Source organism: Hemiscyllium ocellatum, chromosome 30 (assembly GCF_020745735.1).
Source record: "Hemiscyllium ocellatum isolate sHemOce1 chromosome 30, sHemOce1.pat.X.cur, whole genome shotgun sequence".
Taxonomy (NCBI): Eukaryota; Metazoa; Chordata; class Chondrichthyes; order Orectolobiformes; family Hemiscylliidae; genus Hemiscyllium; species Hemiscyllium ocellatum.
In genome coordinates this window covers 6,383,907-6,400,205 of record NC_083430.1, presented here as the reverse complement: position 1 = coordinate 6,400,205, position 16,299 = coordinate 6,383,907, and the positions used below count along the sequence as shown (strand labels likewise).

General features: G+C 40.9%; 1 protein-coding gene across 3 annotated transcripts in view; it reads left to right on the top strand.

Moving 5' to 3' along the window:
• col16a1 (collagen, type XVI, alpha 1) overlaps nucleotides 1-16,299 on the top strand; it is a 330,536-nt gene that overhangs the window by 121,310 nt on the left and 192,927 nt on the right. For all 3 annotated transcript variants that reach the window (XM_060847623.1, XM_060847622.1, XM_060847624.1), the window contains exons 9-10: nucleotides 488-526; nucleotides 3,239-3,274. In XM_060847623.1, the coding sequence (XP_060703606.1) occupies nucleotides 488-526; nucleotides 3,239-3,274 (75 nt within the window). The remainder of the gene's footprint in view (nucleotides 1-487; nucleotides 527-3,238; nucleotides 3,275-16,299) is intronic.

The following is a 16,299-nucleotide window of genomic DNA, read 5'->3' as shown; positions in this document are numbered from 1 at the left end:
ATGGCTGACAATCAAACAACCTTTTCTCTGATTTTTATTCAATTTATAACCAACTTTTAGTTTGAATCTTCAATGAAGGGACAGTAGCTTTCCTTGGCATTGCACATCTTGTTAGTTTGTAAACCGATGATCTTGTTTCAAGAGTGAGAACGATCTCTGACTGACAGCTAGGAGACTGAAGTGGTTTTCAAACTGTCTCAGAGTGGCATACAACATTGCACAGACTAACACAAGCTGATTGACAGTACTTAACCCTATGACACTGACCTCAAGGCACAGCCTGACCGTTGTCTGTGAAGCACTAGGCATAGTAGCATATGATGGCTCCCTTCCAGATTCAACACTGAGATTGGGCGTTCAAATGTCAGTTGAGTGTTCACCTTGATCAAATGATTAAGTCATAACACCTAGGAAATGAATCAATGGCTAAGAATCCAAACATCTGTTCACATCTGGAAGCTTATTTCACACATTTTTTTTCTTTTAGGTTGGTAAAGCTGGACAAGAAGCTGAGAACAATGAAGAGGTGAGCTTATTCTGATTTAAAGCTCCTTGGTTAATTGATTAGACAGGACACATCTGAAGGAACCTGTGACACTTTCCTGTTCCTCAGAGTTCTTTATGTCACTGCAGATTTGTCCCACTCTACATCAAACTGAGTAGTGTCAGCAAGCAATTCCAATTTATCAGGCATTCCCTAAATCTGCAAAGCAAATCACTTCACTGTGATCTTTCCCGAGTTGTTTCGGTGTGACACAGTCACACTCATAGATTTCCAAATCAAGCGATCCTCAGTTTGATATCTCCAATCAATCTAGTTTAAACCCTTCCCAACAGCATTCGCAAATCTTCACCTGGGAATGTCAGCCTTTTTAATTTCCTTTCTAATGCCCTGAAATCAGACTTCAGGACCTCATCCCTCTTCATACCTATGTTATTGATACTCATATAGACCTTGCCTTCTGGATGATTTTCCCCCCCTCAGAAGGATATTGTGCAGCTCCCCTCTGAATTTCTCGACCCTGGTACCAAGGAGGTAATACACCATCCTGGAGTCACGTTCCCTGCCATAAAACTGTCCAGCTTATTCCCTTACAAGGAATCTCCTCTCACTATTGCTTTCACTCTACTTCCTAACTTGTTCCCTATCCACACCGTAGAGACACCAGTAATACCATGGATTTGGCTCTGGATCTAACTGCATTCCTAGCTTCAGTAGCATCCAAAATAGAAATATGATTTGGAAGTAAGATAGCTAAAAATCACACAACACCAGGTTATAATCCAACAGGTTTAATTGGAAGCGCTAGCTTTAGGAGCGACGCTCCTTCATCAGGTGGTTGTCTGATGAAGCAGCTGATGAAGGAGCAGCGCTCCGAAAGCTAGCGCTTCCACTTAAACCTGTTGGACTATAACCTGGTGTTGTGTGATTCTGAACTTTGTACACCCCAGTCCAACACCGGCATCTCCAAATCAGAAGTAAGATAGACTCAGAGGACTCTAATATTGACTGTCAGGTTCTCTTATGCAGCTAACAGTGCTTCTATGCTTCTAACCTATGGTATGACCACTTCCTAGATGAGCTACCCACATAGTTGTCATTGGATAGATGTACAGCAGTGACTCCAAATGCTCCAAGTTCAGAAACCTGGAGCTCAAACTTCTGAAACAAATGACATTTCCAACATACCGCAGAATGGTCATTCCATTTGGCCGAGCTGGCCTGCTATACTGTGACCTTAAAAAGTATTTGTTACATTAGAACAAGTGTAATAATTTACCGGTTACTTACCAATCAGACTCTTGCCCAGCTCTCAGTGCACAGACCTGACTTACTGCTAGCTGTCTGTCCCCTTTTGTGCAGTTTTTCAACTCCTGCTCCCTTGGAAGCTAACAAAGTTGGAAAAAGGAGAACCTCCCTCCCTTACTCACCAAACTGAGGTTTTCATGCTGTTGCAGCTGCACTCCATGCCCATTGCACTCTAGTGCCACTTTATTTCTACCACTGGGATTTGGATGAGTGAGCTTTCTGGCAGAACTGGACGAGACCAGCTATTTAATTAACTAATCTCATCTCCTGTCCACCAGATCTGATTTAGTCATGCACCAACTGAGAAAAAATTTAAAACTTAATACAGTAAATTTAAGTTAAATGCAAGCAAGCAATACTAATTTTTATAAGAGATTAGCCCTTAAGATTCATTGGAGAAAGTGAGGACTGCAGATGCTGGAGATCAGAGCTGAAAATGTCTTGCTGGAAAAGCGCAGCAGGTCAGGCAGCATCCAAGGAGCAGGATAGTCGACGTTTTGGGCATTTGCTGAAGAAGGGCTCATGCCCGAAACGTCGACTCTCCTGCTCCTTGGATGCTGCCTGACCTGCTGCGCTTTTCCAGCAACACATTTTCAGCCCTTAAGATTTATTCCCTTACTCATCAAATTCTCATGCTTTTGTCTTGAATAGATTTTCTATTTGGTGTGTGCTGTGTGTTCAGTCACAGTCAATCACTGGTATGAACCAGGTGTTAATTTGTGAGTTAGAATATAAATATAAATCATAATGTGGATTTTATTATTGTTCTGACAGAATGTACAGTTTTTATTAGTTTGTTCAAAACAGTGGCATCATGTAACTTTATTCTCATCATAATTTCCCTGCATCCCATACAATGTCCACTACAACAATAAAAGTTACTGGTCACTGGAGGCTGATGCTGATTTTAGAATCTGGAACACGAGGAATAGCCTCCAGGTCAGGTTTCCATGGAAGTACACCTGGAATTGATATTGTGCCTTTTTAAAAATTCCTTCATCACTAGCCCAGCCAGTATGTATTGCCCATCCCTAATTGTCCAGAGGGATATTAAAAGTCAACCTCATTGCCATGGGTCTGGAGTCACATGTTGGCAATACGAGATAAAGACAGCAGTTCCCTTTCTAAACAACATCAGTGAACCAGACAGCTATTTCCCCAACAGTCAATAATATTTCATGGTCATCATGAGACTCTTAATTCTGGATTTTTTATTGAATTCAATTTCCACTGTGGCAGGATGTGGACGTGTCCCCAGAACATTACCCGGGTCTCTGGATTAATAGTGTAACGATAGTATCACTAGGTTATCACCTCCCCGTCACTTTCAAAGAGGAGAGTGCTGGTATGTGAAGCTAAGATTTAGTTTATCAATGGCCTGAGCAATTGATCTGTTAATATCACTGACTTGTTGTATTTCTCTCACAGTGTAAGTCCTGCATCCAAAGGGAACCTGGCCAGAATGTGAGTATTACATGGGAGATTTCCTTGGTTGCTGAGAATAATTCCTTTACTATATTTTTACTTTCTTTTAGATTTTCTTGAATTCTAAGGTATTGGTTTTGGATTCACTGTTACAAGAGCAGTGAGATTGAATTACTCGGAGAACAAGCATGGAGTACATTCACCAGATGTTATTTTGGCACACAGCATATTAGATTAAATTAGATTAGATTAGATTACTTACAGTGTGGAAACAGGCCCTTCGACCCAACAAGTCCACACTGACCCGCCGAGAGCGCAACCCACCCATACCCCTACATATACCCCTTTACCTAACACTATGGTCAATTTAGCATGGCCAATACATCTGCCCTGCACATCTTTGTGACTGTGGGAGGAAACCGGAACACCCAGAGGAAACCCACGCAGAGACAGGGAGAATGTGCAAACTCCACACAGTCAGTCGCCTGAGTCGGGAATTGAACCCAGGTCTCTGGCATTGTAAGGCGGCAGTGCTAACCACTGTGCCACTGTGCCGTCCCGTGCCAATCAGTGTTAACCAACTTCCACAGGTGAGATTCTGTTGCTAATCTACACTGTAGCAAAGTCATCACTATAGTGGCCATCATTGCTTTTAATCATCCCTGTTGATTAACATTAGAATGTCACCACATCTGTTTAAAGACCCACAGGAAACCTGTCCTGTGGTCTATGACTTGCTCTGTCTCCCTGCCTGTAGATCACTACAGGAGTGTAGAAAACAACCAGAGGCCCCATTAGCCTATCGTACTATTTGGAGAGATGAGAGATGACCTGTTACCGAACTCGATATCTTTGCCCCATTGTCCTGAACATATTTGGATAACAAAAAAAATCAGAATTGAATATTACCATTGATCTAGCCTCAGTTTCTAGAAGAGTCTTTCTAATTTCAGTCACTCTAAGGTAGTCATTGTCTAATTTTTAGATTGTACTCCATAGATGTAGACTCACAATAGTTCCTACCTATCTGTTCCCAATGATGTTTGGAATATTAAGCCCTTAACAGCCCTTAAGCATCTAAATTCCAGGAGATGTAACCCAAGTTTGTGTCATCCCTCTTGATAGTTGAGCCATTGAAGCAAAAGAATAATTCTGCTAAATTCACCCCCAATCCTGCTTTCACAATATATCCTAATAGCCAAGGTGTAGTGCAGAGAACTGTCTACTGTACTCCAAATGTAGTTTAATCAAGACATGAATTCTATCCCTTATATTTGTTATAACACAGAGGTGAACCCCTCTGTTAATTAATCCAAACCCCTGGAGAAGCTCACCTCACCTCTGTTAGAATATAAGTGACAGAGAACTTCAAAATTTCACTATTTACAGAAAATAATATCAATTTATTTTTTAACTCTAAAAATGAACACTAAACAACTATTCACAATTCGAAGCCCCCCATTCTCTTAACTGCTTATTATCTGCCTCCAACTTGTTAACAATATGCTGTTTCAATAAGACACTTATTAAAATTACATCAAGTTACTCTCACTCTTCCAGCTGCTGAATTCCTGGGTTTGTCCTCTTCCTTTTTACTGTGAATATGCTTCATGTGTAAAGGTACCTTTGATAGAGAGTGTTTCCAAATTTCTTGGATCTGTCTCACTGGTAGTTGCTCTCTCCAATTTTCAAAATGCCCACATTTTTATACACCCAACATTGGACCGTCTCATTGGTTCGATGTTGGCAAGACAATAAATTCAAATCCAATTGGGTTTTAGAATTCTGGGGCATCATTTAAATTGATTGGTTAAATTTGGATTGTTGTCAAAACAGCAACCAAAACTCAGGTTACATGTTTTCAATATTTCAATACATTCTGAGACTACCTTCTAGTCATATACACAGGTGCTTGTAAATTTTCAGTTCAGAACAGCATTCACTCTCTCTTAAAGGTATAGTACACACCTTCAAATTATAACACCTCACATCTTAAGAAAAGAATGAGATATCAAAATGAAAAGATGGCTTCTTTTTTTCAATTCTTAATCCCATTGCAACAAAATATATAAGTCATTAAGTTATACTTTTCATATTAATTTCTGCACGCATCTATATAACATTGGAGTCTGTGCAATCTTGTCTCCACTATCTTTCAATCCGCAATAACGCTCCTGCTATCACATCTTTGCGACCCACAACATGTATAATTTGTAAATTAAAAGTCTGTAACATAAGACTCCAATGAAATTGTCTCATATTTTTTCTTTAAATCTTTCCAAGAATATAAGAGGACACAACTGTCTCCGAATCATTGTTCATTACATGAACATTAAAATGTCGTAAGGCAGTACCAAACTTAATAATTCATTTTCGATGGTAAAGTATTTTCTCTAGTGGTTGTTGAGTTTTTTTGAAAAGTAGCCAACTGGCTGTTCAATTCCATCATCATCTTCCTGTAGCAGTACAGGTCCAACTCCTATATCACTAGCATCAATTGCAACTTTGAAGGGTTTCAAAAAATTTGGTGTAGCTAAACCTGGTGCGGTGGTTGGTTAACATTGCTTTTAAATTCTGAAATGCCTCCTGGCATTGTTCTGTCCACCGAAAATTTGTGTTCTTCTTTAGGAAATCTGTTTGTGTCACCACGTTGCTGAAGTTTGAAATCTGCTTAGTCCCAAAAATTGAAGCACCTCTTTGTTTGAGGGGGCTGTGCAAATTCCTCGATGGGCTTCATCTTGGCTTTCCTTCGGGTCAACCTTCCATGGCCGATGTTATGTCCCAAGAACGTCACCTCTGCCTTTGCGAATTCTGTTTTCTTTAAGTTTATTACCAGTTTTGATTCTCGTAGTCATTCAAAGAGCTCTGCCAACTGTATCATGTGATCATTCCATGAATGGCTAAAGATCACTACATCATCCAGATAAACTGCACAGTTTGTTAATCCAGCCACAATGTTGTTCATGAGTCTTTGGAATGTGGCTCGTGTGTTCTTCATTCCAAAATGCATCACTTTGAATTGGTGTAGCCCATTTGGGGTTACAAGTGCAGAAACTTCTTTTGCTTTCTCTAATAAAGGTATCTGCCAATAACCATGCAGTAAGTTTGACTTTGTGATGTAAGTGGCTTGTTCAACTTTGTTTATATAGTCCTCCAGTCGTGGAATTGGATAGGAGTCTGATTTTGTTATAACATTGACCTTCCAATAGTCAAAACAAAACTGTTGAGTCCCGTCAGGATTGGGAACTAACGCGAGCGGCGAGCTCCATTCACTCTGACTCTGTTTGATGATATCTTCATTAAGCATCGCATCCACTTCCTTCTGGACCTTCTATCTTTGAGAGGATTACATCTGTAGGGGTATTGTTTTATCCCTACTTGCACCTCATGCACAATAGCAATAGTCCTCCCCATCTTGTTGCTGCATATGTCCTCAAACTGCTACAACAAACCTTTCAACTGGGTTCTTTGCCCCTGAGACAGATACTTCACTAACCTGACCCAGCCCTCAAAGACTTCCTCATTATTTAACGTATTTTGAGGCACATCAAACGCCACGACATCTGGATTTGATTCCTCACTCTGTGGGGCAGTAACTAACACCTGTTTCTTCAGTTCCTTGTTTCTATTATAGTTAGAACATATTCACATGACATAACCAATAGTTTTTTTCTATTCAGCATCTTTACCAGATAGTTTACCTGACAAAGTTTTCTCAATTTGATAGGGACCATTAAACCTGGCTTTGAAGGGATTTCCTGGTAACAATACTAATACATCATCCCCACAGGAAAATGTCTGAATTTTAGAGTTTTTATCTGCCACTTACTACATTCTTTGCTGTGCCCTCTTCAGGTGCTTTTAGCTAACTCACCTACCTGACTTAATCTCTCACTCACCTCAGATACATAATACAAGTGTGAGACCTCTGACATCAGTCCTATCAATTTTTCTTTAGTTAATTTCAAAGGCCCTGTCACTTCATGTCCAAATATTAAGTTGAAGGCAGTAAACTGAGTAGATTTGTTTGTGGCATCCCTATTGGCAAACAATACGAATGGGATACCTTTATCCCAATCAGATAATCCTGACAGTACACTCTTAACCTAGTCTTTAGAATCTGATGCCATCTTTCCAAAGCTCCCTGGGATTCAGGATGATATGCACTTGATTTAAAATGTTGTATACCCAAGCTATCCATGACTTCCTTAGACAGCCTAGCAGTAAAATTTGACTCTTGGTCTGATTGACTCTCTCTGGGGAGCCCATATGCGTGAAGAAAGTTACTAATTCCCCAATCACCCTTTTTGCCTTAATACCCTATAATGGAATTGCCTTCAGAAGTCTGGTAGACACATCCATTATGGTTAGCAAGTATTCGTTCCCACTTTTAGTTTTTTGGGAGGGGACCTGGATAATCAGTCATAACCCATGTGAAAGGTTCTTAGAATGCAGGAATTGGCAACAAACATGCTGGTTTTATTACCGTCCATGGCTTACCTACCATTTGGCATGTATGACATGTACGGCAAAATTTAACCATCTCCTTGTGCATTCCAGGCCAATAGAAATGTTTTTGTACCTTAGCGTGAGTCTTCCTCACCCCTCAATGACCTCTTACCAGTAATTCATGTGCTACCCATAACACTTCCTGTCTGTTTGCCACCAGCAACACAATCTGGTGCACTTTGTCCCATTTCTCCTCTGCGCTAACCTGCTGTGGTCTCTATCTTCATCTTAGGATTCTTTCTTTAAGATAATAACCCTCAGGAATACATTCTGATTCCTTCTCTGAGTATGTATTAATTTATATATCTTTTATTGTCTTGTCTTTCTGTTGTAAGCCGATTAGCCTTTCAGGACTCAACACTTCTGCCTGATCCTCTTCCTGTTCAGGGTTTTCCTGCACCATTACATCAAAAAGGATGTCCTCTAACTGAACCTCAATTCCTTCATCTTTCTCTTTAGTTTTTGCTTCATGCTGTGACTTATGATAGTGGGATCTTGTTACTGCACAGTCTGGAAAAATCCCAGGGTATTTGTCTTTTAACTCCTCAGTTCCCTGGTCTTCCTTTGACTTCTCCACAACAAGAAGTGTCACTCCCACCTTGGATCCTGCTAAATCATTCCCAAGAACAAACCGTATTCCTGGAACTGACACTCTGTCAATCACTGTCACTGTTACTTTCCCAGTCTTGATTTGGCTTTCCAACCTGATCTTACACAGGGGATCGCTAAATTTCTGCCCATCTATTCCACAAATTACCACTCTCTTGGTAACGTGTCAGAAAGAGTTCAAATACATTCATCTCTTTCTAGTAGAGACTGATTAGCTCCCATATCTTTCAAAATTGTAACTTCTCTCCTGTACTTCCTAAGTAAACTTTACTCACAGAGGTGAAGTCTTTATAGAAATTGGGCACTAACTCAGTACCCAGCCCCTGCCTAGCCTGTGCACTCTCCTGCAGCTCCTTGACCTTTCTTTACTAATTTCACTAATCCTATTGGCTGAGCCTCTTTTACCGCATCTTTTCCCACAGTGCCTTTCTTCAACAACCAGCACTGCGATCTTATGTGTCCCACCTTCTGGTAGTGAATACACCTGTTTCAAGTGTCCTTTTTAAACCAATCTGTACCGTCATTTTATGTGTCTCACTCCATTACAGTGGAAACACCTGAGGCCTTTCAGCTCCTTTCCACCCTCTTGGGCTTTTTCACCTGTGGTAAACTATTCCCAATATGATCTACTCTTTGTTTTGTGGTGAAGAATCTCCCTTTCTCCCAGTTTCTATCCCTCATGAGATGAAATTCTTGCCGGAAGCTACATTTCACCTTTTGCACCAATGTGTATTCACCTGTCAACTCTGGTGCTCTTCTCACTTCTTGAATCATCCACATGAATTCTTATCATCTTTGGAATTGAGTTTTTAACTTCTCCAACAGAGTATTCACTCTTAGCGCCTCATAGGTCTTCTCTATTTCTAAGGCATTCATCAAAATTACCATATTTAATTCTTTCAAACTCAACCAGTCTGACCTGATACCTTCTTTATGCTTGTGAACTGCTGTCTATATGCTTCAGGTACCTATTCATAAGCACTCAAAATAGTCTTTTTGACATCTGTGCCATCTCTTGACCCCTCATCTGCCAGCACTGCAAATACCTCACTCGCTCTGACACCAACTTAGTCTGAAATAGCATTACCCACAAGTCCTCTGGTCACTCCATCTGTCTACCCAATTTTTCAAATGGAATAAAGAAGATCTTTCTCATCTTTCCTCCCACAGTCCAAAGATGTGCAGGTCAGGTGAATTGGCCATGCTAAATTGCTCATAGTGTTAGGTGAACTTGTTGGGCCGAAGGGCCTGTTTCTACTCTGTAAGTAATCTAAAAATGTGGCTATGTTTAACATATTTGTATACATCAGTACCTTCTCTCTTCATTTCCGTCCTGTTAACTTGACTTTCCTGACTAATTTGCAAGTTCTGAAGTTCAAATTCTCTCTCTTTTTGGTCAGCTGAGAACCTTCTTTCCCTTTCCCTTTCTTTTGCCTTTCTCTTTTTTTCTCACTCTCTCTTGCTTCTTTCCCTTTCCTTATTTTCTAACTCCATTTGCCTCAATTGCAATATAGGTTTTTCTAGCTCTATTGCACCTGTCTGTTTCTCTGATACATCTAAATGCTAGACCAATTCCATTGCAATTTCAGTTTTCCTTTTGTCCCTGGTTAAACCCAATTCTAACCTATTTGCTAATTCGAAAAATATGTCCTTCCTCCTCCTTTCTAAACTTTCTTGGCATTTTTGGGAAGCATCTTCAAACCTGAGAACCTACTTACCAATCTTAAGAGCCATTTCTCTCACTTCTAATTTAACCAACCACAAGTAACCAAAATTAAACAAATTTTCACACCTATGTTTTATCTAAGGACACTAATTGACAAGTGTTTACATCTGTTTGTACCCCAAATCGGTTAAATTTTAATTAAAAATTAAAAACTGTTACGACACAGCAGTGAACTCCTCTGTTAGTTAAATGTAACACCCAGAAAAGCTCCTCTCGCCTCGTGATCTGTTAAAATATGAGTGACAGAGCACTCCCAAATTCCACTATTTAAAGAAAATAATCAGTTTTTTTTAACTCAAGTGAACATTAAACAACTCACAATTCTACGCTCCCCATTCTCTTAACTGCTTATTATCTGCCTCCAACTCTATAACAATATGCTGTTCCAATAAGACACCTATTAAAATTACATTAACTTAATTTTAAAACCACACTGCAGCTGCTGTCCTCTGTGACTTCACTCTTCCAGCTGCTGAATTCCTGGGGTTGTCTTCTTTCTTTTTACTGCAAGTATGTTTCATATGCCTTTGATAGAGAGTGTTTCCTAATTTCTTGGATCTTGATGACAGTTGCTCCCTTTAGCTTTTGCTTCTTGCTGTGATTTTTGATAGTGGGATCTTGTTACTAGACAGTCTGGAAACATTGCAGTATACTTTTCCTTTAATTCCTCAGTTCCCTGGTCTTCCTTTGACTTCTCCACAATAAGGAGTTTCACTCCCACCTTGGATCCTGCTAAATCATTCCCAAGAACAAAGTGGATTCTTGGAACTGACACTCTGTCAATCACTCCCACTGTTACTTCCTCAGTCTTGATTTGGCTGTCCAACTTGATCTTACACAGGGGGTCACTAAATTTCTGTCCATCTATTCTACAAATTACCAGTCTCTCAGGTAACTTGTCAGAAAGAGTGTGAATACATTCATCTCTTTCTATTAGAGACTGATTAGCTTCCATATCTCTCAAAATTATAACTTCTTTCCCTTCTCCCCCTGTCCTTCCTTAGTAAGCTTTACCCACAGAGGTGAAGTCATTATAGAGATCAGGAACTAACTCAATACCCAGCTCCTGCCTAGCCTGTGCATTCTCCTGCAGCTCGTCGACTTCTCTTGTAGTTTAATCAAGGCATGAATTCTATCCTTTATATTCTAGTCCTCTTCACCAGTGGTTCCATTAGCATTTTTGGATATTTTCTGTATCTGTTCTTGATATTTCAATGATCCATCATAACTGGATCTCCCTGCCATATTGCACCACGGTCTCCCCTTTTTTGTAGAAAATGTAGAAAACTTGATGCATAGTTGAAATAATAATTTGTATCATTCCAAAACATTGTTATTAACTTCCTGGTGTTCCCATTGACCAGAAGCTGAACTGGACCAGCCATACGAATACAGTGGCTACAAAAGATCATAAGATAGAAGAGCAGAATTATGCCATTTGGCCCAACAAGCCTGCTTTGCCATTAATCAAATATGTCTCAACTCCATTCTTCTGCCTTCTCCTTGTAATTCTTGATCCCCTGACTAACCAAGAACCTATCTGTCTCTATCTTAGATACACTCAATGACTTGGCCTCCACAACCCTCTGCAACAATGAGTTTGACAGATTCACCACTCTCCGGCTGAAGAAATTTCTCATTTTAATTCATAAGGGTTGTCCCTTCACTCAGAGGCTGTGTCCTCAGGTCCTCATCTCCTAATAGTGGAAGCATTTTTTCTGTATTCATTCTTAGTATTCTGTAAGTTTCCATCAAATCCTCCCTCATCCTTCTATCGAGTATAGACCATAAGTCCTCAACTGTATTTCCTACGACAAGCCTTTCGTTCCTGGGATTATTCCTCTAAAGCCTCCTTTGGACACCCCTAATGCCATCACATTCTTCTTAGATGTGGGACCCATAACTGCTCTAAGTGTGCTCTGACTGGAATCTCACACAGCCTCAGCCTCATTCCTGCTCTTCTTTTCCCACCCTTGTGAAATGAATGCTAATGTTGCATTTACCTTCCTAACTGCCAACTGAATCGGCATGCTAACCTTAAGAGAATCCTGAACTCAGGCTCCCAAGTCCATTTGTGCTTCAGATTTTCCCGTTTAAAAAACAGTCCATGCCTCTATTCTTCTGACCAAAGTGCATAACCTCACACTTTGTCACATTGTATTTCATCTGCCACTTCTTTGCCCACTCTCCTAACCTGTCTAAACTTTTCTGCAGCCTCCCCACCTCCTCAATACTACCTAACCCTCCACCTATCTCCACATAATCTACAAACGTAGCAATAATGCCCTCAGTTCCTTGTCTAACATGAACAATTGTGGTCCCAACACAGACACCTGTGGGACTTCACTTGTCACCAGCTGCCATCCTGAAAGAGACCCCTTTATCCACTCCCTACCAGTTAGCCATTCCTCTATCCATGCCAGCATCTTGCCCAAGCACCACAGGCTGTTATCTTATTTTGCAGCCTTCTGTGCGGCACCTTGTCAAAAGCCTTCTGGAAATCCAAATAGACCACATCCACTGGCTTTCCCTTACCTAACTTGCCCGTTATCTCCTCAAAGAATTCTAACAGATTTGTCAGACATGACCTCCTCTTGATGAAGCTGTGCTGACTCTGCCCTACTTTACCATGCACTTCCAAGTATTCCACAATCTCATCCCAATAATGAATCCTAACACCTATAATTTCCTTCCTCCCTTTTTAAACAGAGAATTAGCTATTCTGCAGTCTTCTGTGACCTTCCCTGACTCCAGTGATTCTTGAACGTTCACCACCAGTGCCTCTACAACCTCCTGAGCTCTCTCCTTCAGAACTCTGGGGTGTAGTCCATCTTCTCCAGATGATTTATCCACCTTCAGGCCTTTCAGCTTATGCAGTGCCTACTCCTGAGTGATGGCCACTACACTCACCTGTGCCCCTGGCTGTCTTGGAGTTCTGCTGTGTTACTGATGTTTTTTCACCGTGAAAATTGATACGAAGCCCCTGTTCTGTTCTGCCCTTCTTTGTTCACCATTACTGTCTCTCCAGCAGTCCAGTGTTCACTCTTGCTTCTCTCTTTACATTTTACACATTTAAAAAAACCTCTTGAAATCTTCTTTTATATTACTAGCTATGTTATCCTCATATTTCATCTTCTCTTCCATTATTGCTTTTTCGTTACTAGTTTTCAAAAGTTTTCCAATCCTCTGGCTTCCGACTAATCTTTACTCAATTGTGTGCTTTTTCTTTTGCTTTGATGCTATCCCTGACTTTTCTTGTCAGCTTTGGTTGATTCATTTTCACCTGCCCCACCCCCACCCTCGTCCTCCCTTGGCCTCCCCCCACCTCTATTTCTTCCTTGGGATCAGTTTCTGCTGTGCCTCCCAAATTACCCCCAGAAACACCTGCTATTGCTGCACCATTACCTTAAATGCTCGGCTTCTCTCCCAGTCAACTCTGGCCAGCTTCTCCCTCCTGTCTTTGTGGTTACCTTTATTCAATTGTAATGCCATTATATCTGATTTCAGTTTTTGTCCTCACAAACTGCAGAGTGAATTCTATCATATTATGGTCACTGCACCTAGAGGTTCCTTCACCTTAAGCTCTCTAATTAAGTCTCTAATTATATCACCAAATCCAGAACAGCCTGTTCCCGACTGGGCTCCACCACAAACTGCTTCAAATACCTATCTCATAAATATTCCACAAATTTATTTTCTTGGGATTCACTATTAATCTGACTTTTCCAGTCCACCTGCACATTGAAGACTCCCATGCTTATGATAATAGTCATGATTTGGAGATGCCGGTGTTGGACTGGGGTGTACAAAGTTAAAAATCACACAACACCAGGTTATAGTCCAACAGCTTTAATTGGAAGCACACTGGCTTTCGGAGCGACGCTCCTTCATCAGGTAATTGTCTTCAAGACAATCTTGTCAATCACCTGATGAAGGAGCGTCGCTCCGAAAGCTAGTGTGCTTCCAATTAAACCTGTTGGACTATAACCTGGTGTTGTGTGATTTTTAACTATGATAATAGTGCCTTTTTGCATACCTTTTTTAATCTCCTGATTTATTTTCTGCCCTTAACTGGACTACTGCTGGAAGACCTGTGCATAACTTGCATCAGGGTCTTTTTTCTTGTGCAGTTCCTCCACATGTCTTCCAACTCTATATCACTTCATGCTTTGGATTTAATTTCATTTAATTTCATTTAATGGATTTAATTTCATTTTGTAATAACCAGGTGACCTCTGCCTGTTCTTTCGATATGACATGTAACCTGGGATATTTAGTTCCCAACCCTGAACCCCTCGCAGCTATACCTGTGATACCCACAACATGGTACCTGCCAATTTCAAGCTACCCTACAAACTCACTTAACTTGTTCTGTGCACTGCATGATTGCAAGTACAGCATCCTCAAATCCTGCACTGATTGTGTGTTTCTCCTAGTTGTCCCCCTACCTGCTGTGTGTAAATGTAACTTCCTGACCCTTTCCATACTCTATATATTATTACTTGTTCTGGAAACTTTAATAACCTCTGCTGAGTCCACTCAGTCCTTTATCTTTTTCCATCGCTGTCCATGCAACTGAACCTTGTTCCATTATTTAATTTAAAGCCCTATCCATGACACTAGTTGTGTGTTTTACCAGGATTCTGGTCACAGTATGATTCAGGTGGAGTCCGTCCCATCGAAACAGCTTCCTTCTTCGCCAATAATGGTGTCAATATCCCATGAATTCAAACTGGTTTTTCCCACACTAATCTTTCTGCCACTTGTTTATCTTCTTAATCTTGTTAACCCTGTAGTAATTATCTCGTGGTTTAGGTAGTAATCTGGAGATTATTATCACTTTGATCTGCTTTTTAATTTAGCCCCAAGCTGCCCATAATTCCCTCAGAACAATTCTTTTCCTCCTGCTACCTATCTCATTGATAGCTATGTGGCCCACGACAACTAGATCTTTCCCCTCCGACTCCAAGTTCCTCTGGAGCTAGATGGGATATCCTGAACCTGGGTACTAGGCAGACAACACAGCCTTCAGGATTCTCAATCCTAGGCCACAGAGAACAGTGTCTATTCCCCTAACTATATTATCCCCGATTACAACTGCATTTCTCTTTTCACCCGCTCTTGAATGACTCCTTGTACCATGGTGCTATGGTAAGTTTGTTTATCCTTCCTACAGTCTCCACGCTTATCTATACAGAGGGCAAGAATCTCAAACCTGTTAGACAGCTCAAGGGCTGAGGAGCCTTCAGCAGTAGCTCCTGAATCTCTCTATCTGCCCCTCTCGTAGTCACACCCTCCTGTCCCTGACCACTGACCAAATTTGAGGGAGTTAATGTAAATAGATGTGACTGTCTCCTGAGACAGAGCATCCAGGTAACTCTCCCCCTTCCTGATGTGTTGTTGTGTTCAAAACTCAGACTCTAGCTCATCAACTCTGAGCTGGAGTTCCCCATGCAACCAACACTTGCTCCAGATGCGGTCACAATGAACCATAATGGGGCCCACCAGCTCTGACATCGTGCAGGTACAGCGCACCACCTGACCTTGCAGCTCTATTTACTTAGTTCTTAATTTGACTTTTTAAAAACTTGCTACTGATTGTTTAGCTTGTAGCCTGTAAATACTTCCTTTCTTTGCCTCCAATCGGAATGTCACCTATAATAAATAGTCAAATTAGTAGCAATTACCAACTAATGAATTTACGGTTTTCCTGTGATGCCACTTTTGTGCTGGGACACCAATCCTGGGCTTCAATTTATCCTCATTCTCACTCCAGATATGATTTTTCCTTCCTAAACCTGAGCAGGGGTCAGAGACTTGAAGATTTGTGGCAATTGGCTTAATGGCAGGAGACAGAAAGTGGTGGTGGTGGTGGTGGAAGGTTGTTTTTCACACTGGGGGCCTGTTACCAGCGGTCTTGCACATGGTTCGGTTATGGGTCCTGTTTGATTTGGATGAGAATATAGAAAGTATGGTTAGTAAGTTTGCGGATGACACCAAAATTGGTGGCATAATAGACAGTGAAGGGATTAGTGAGTTTTGAGAAGATTTGTAGCTCAGGTTGAGGTTCTGGATGTCGGTTTGCTTACTGAGCTAGCAGGTTCATTTCTAGATGTTTCGTCACCCTACTAGGTAACATCTTCAGCCGGCCTCCGGGCGAAGCGTTGCAGATGATTTCTGCTTTCAAAACCAAACATATAAATCGAAGGCAGAAATCATC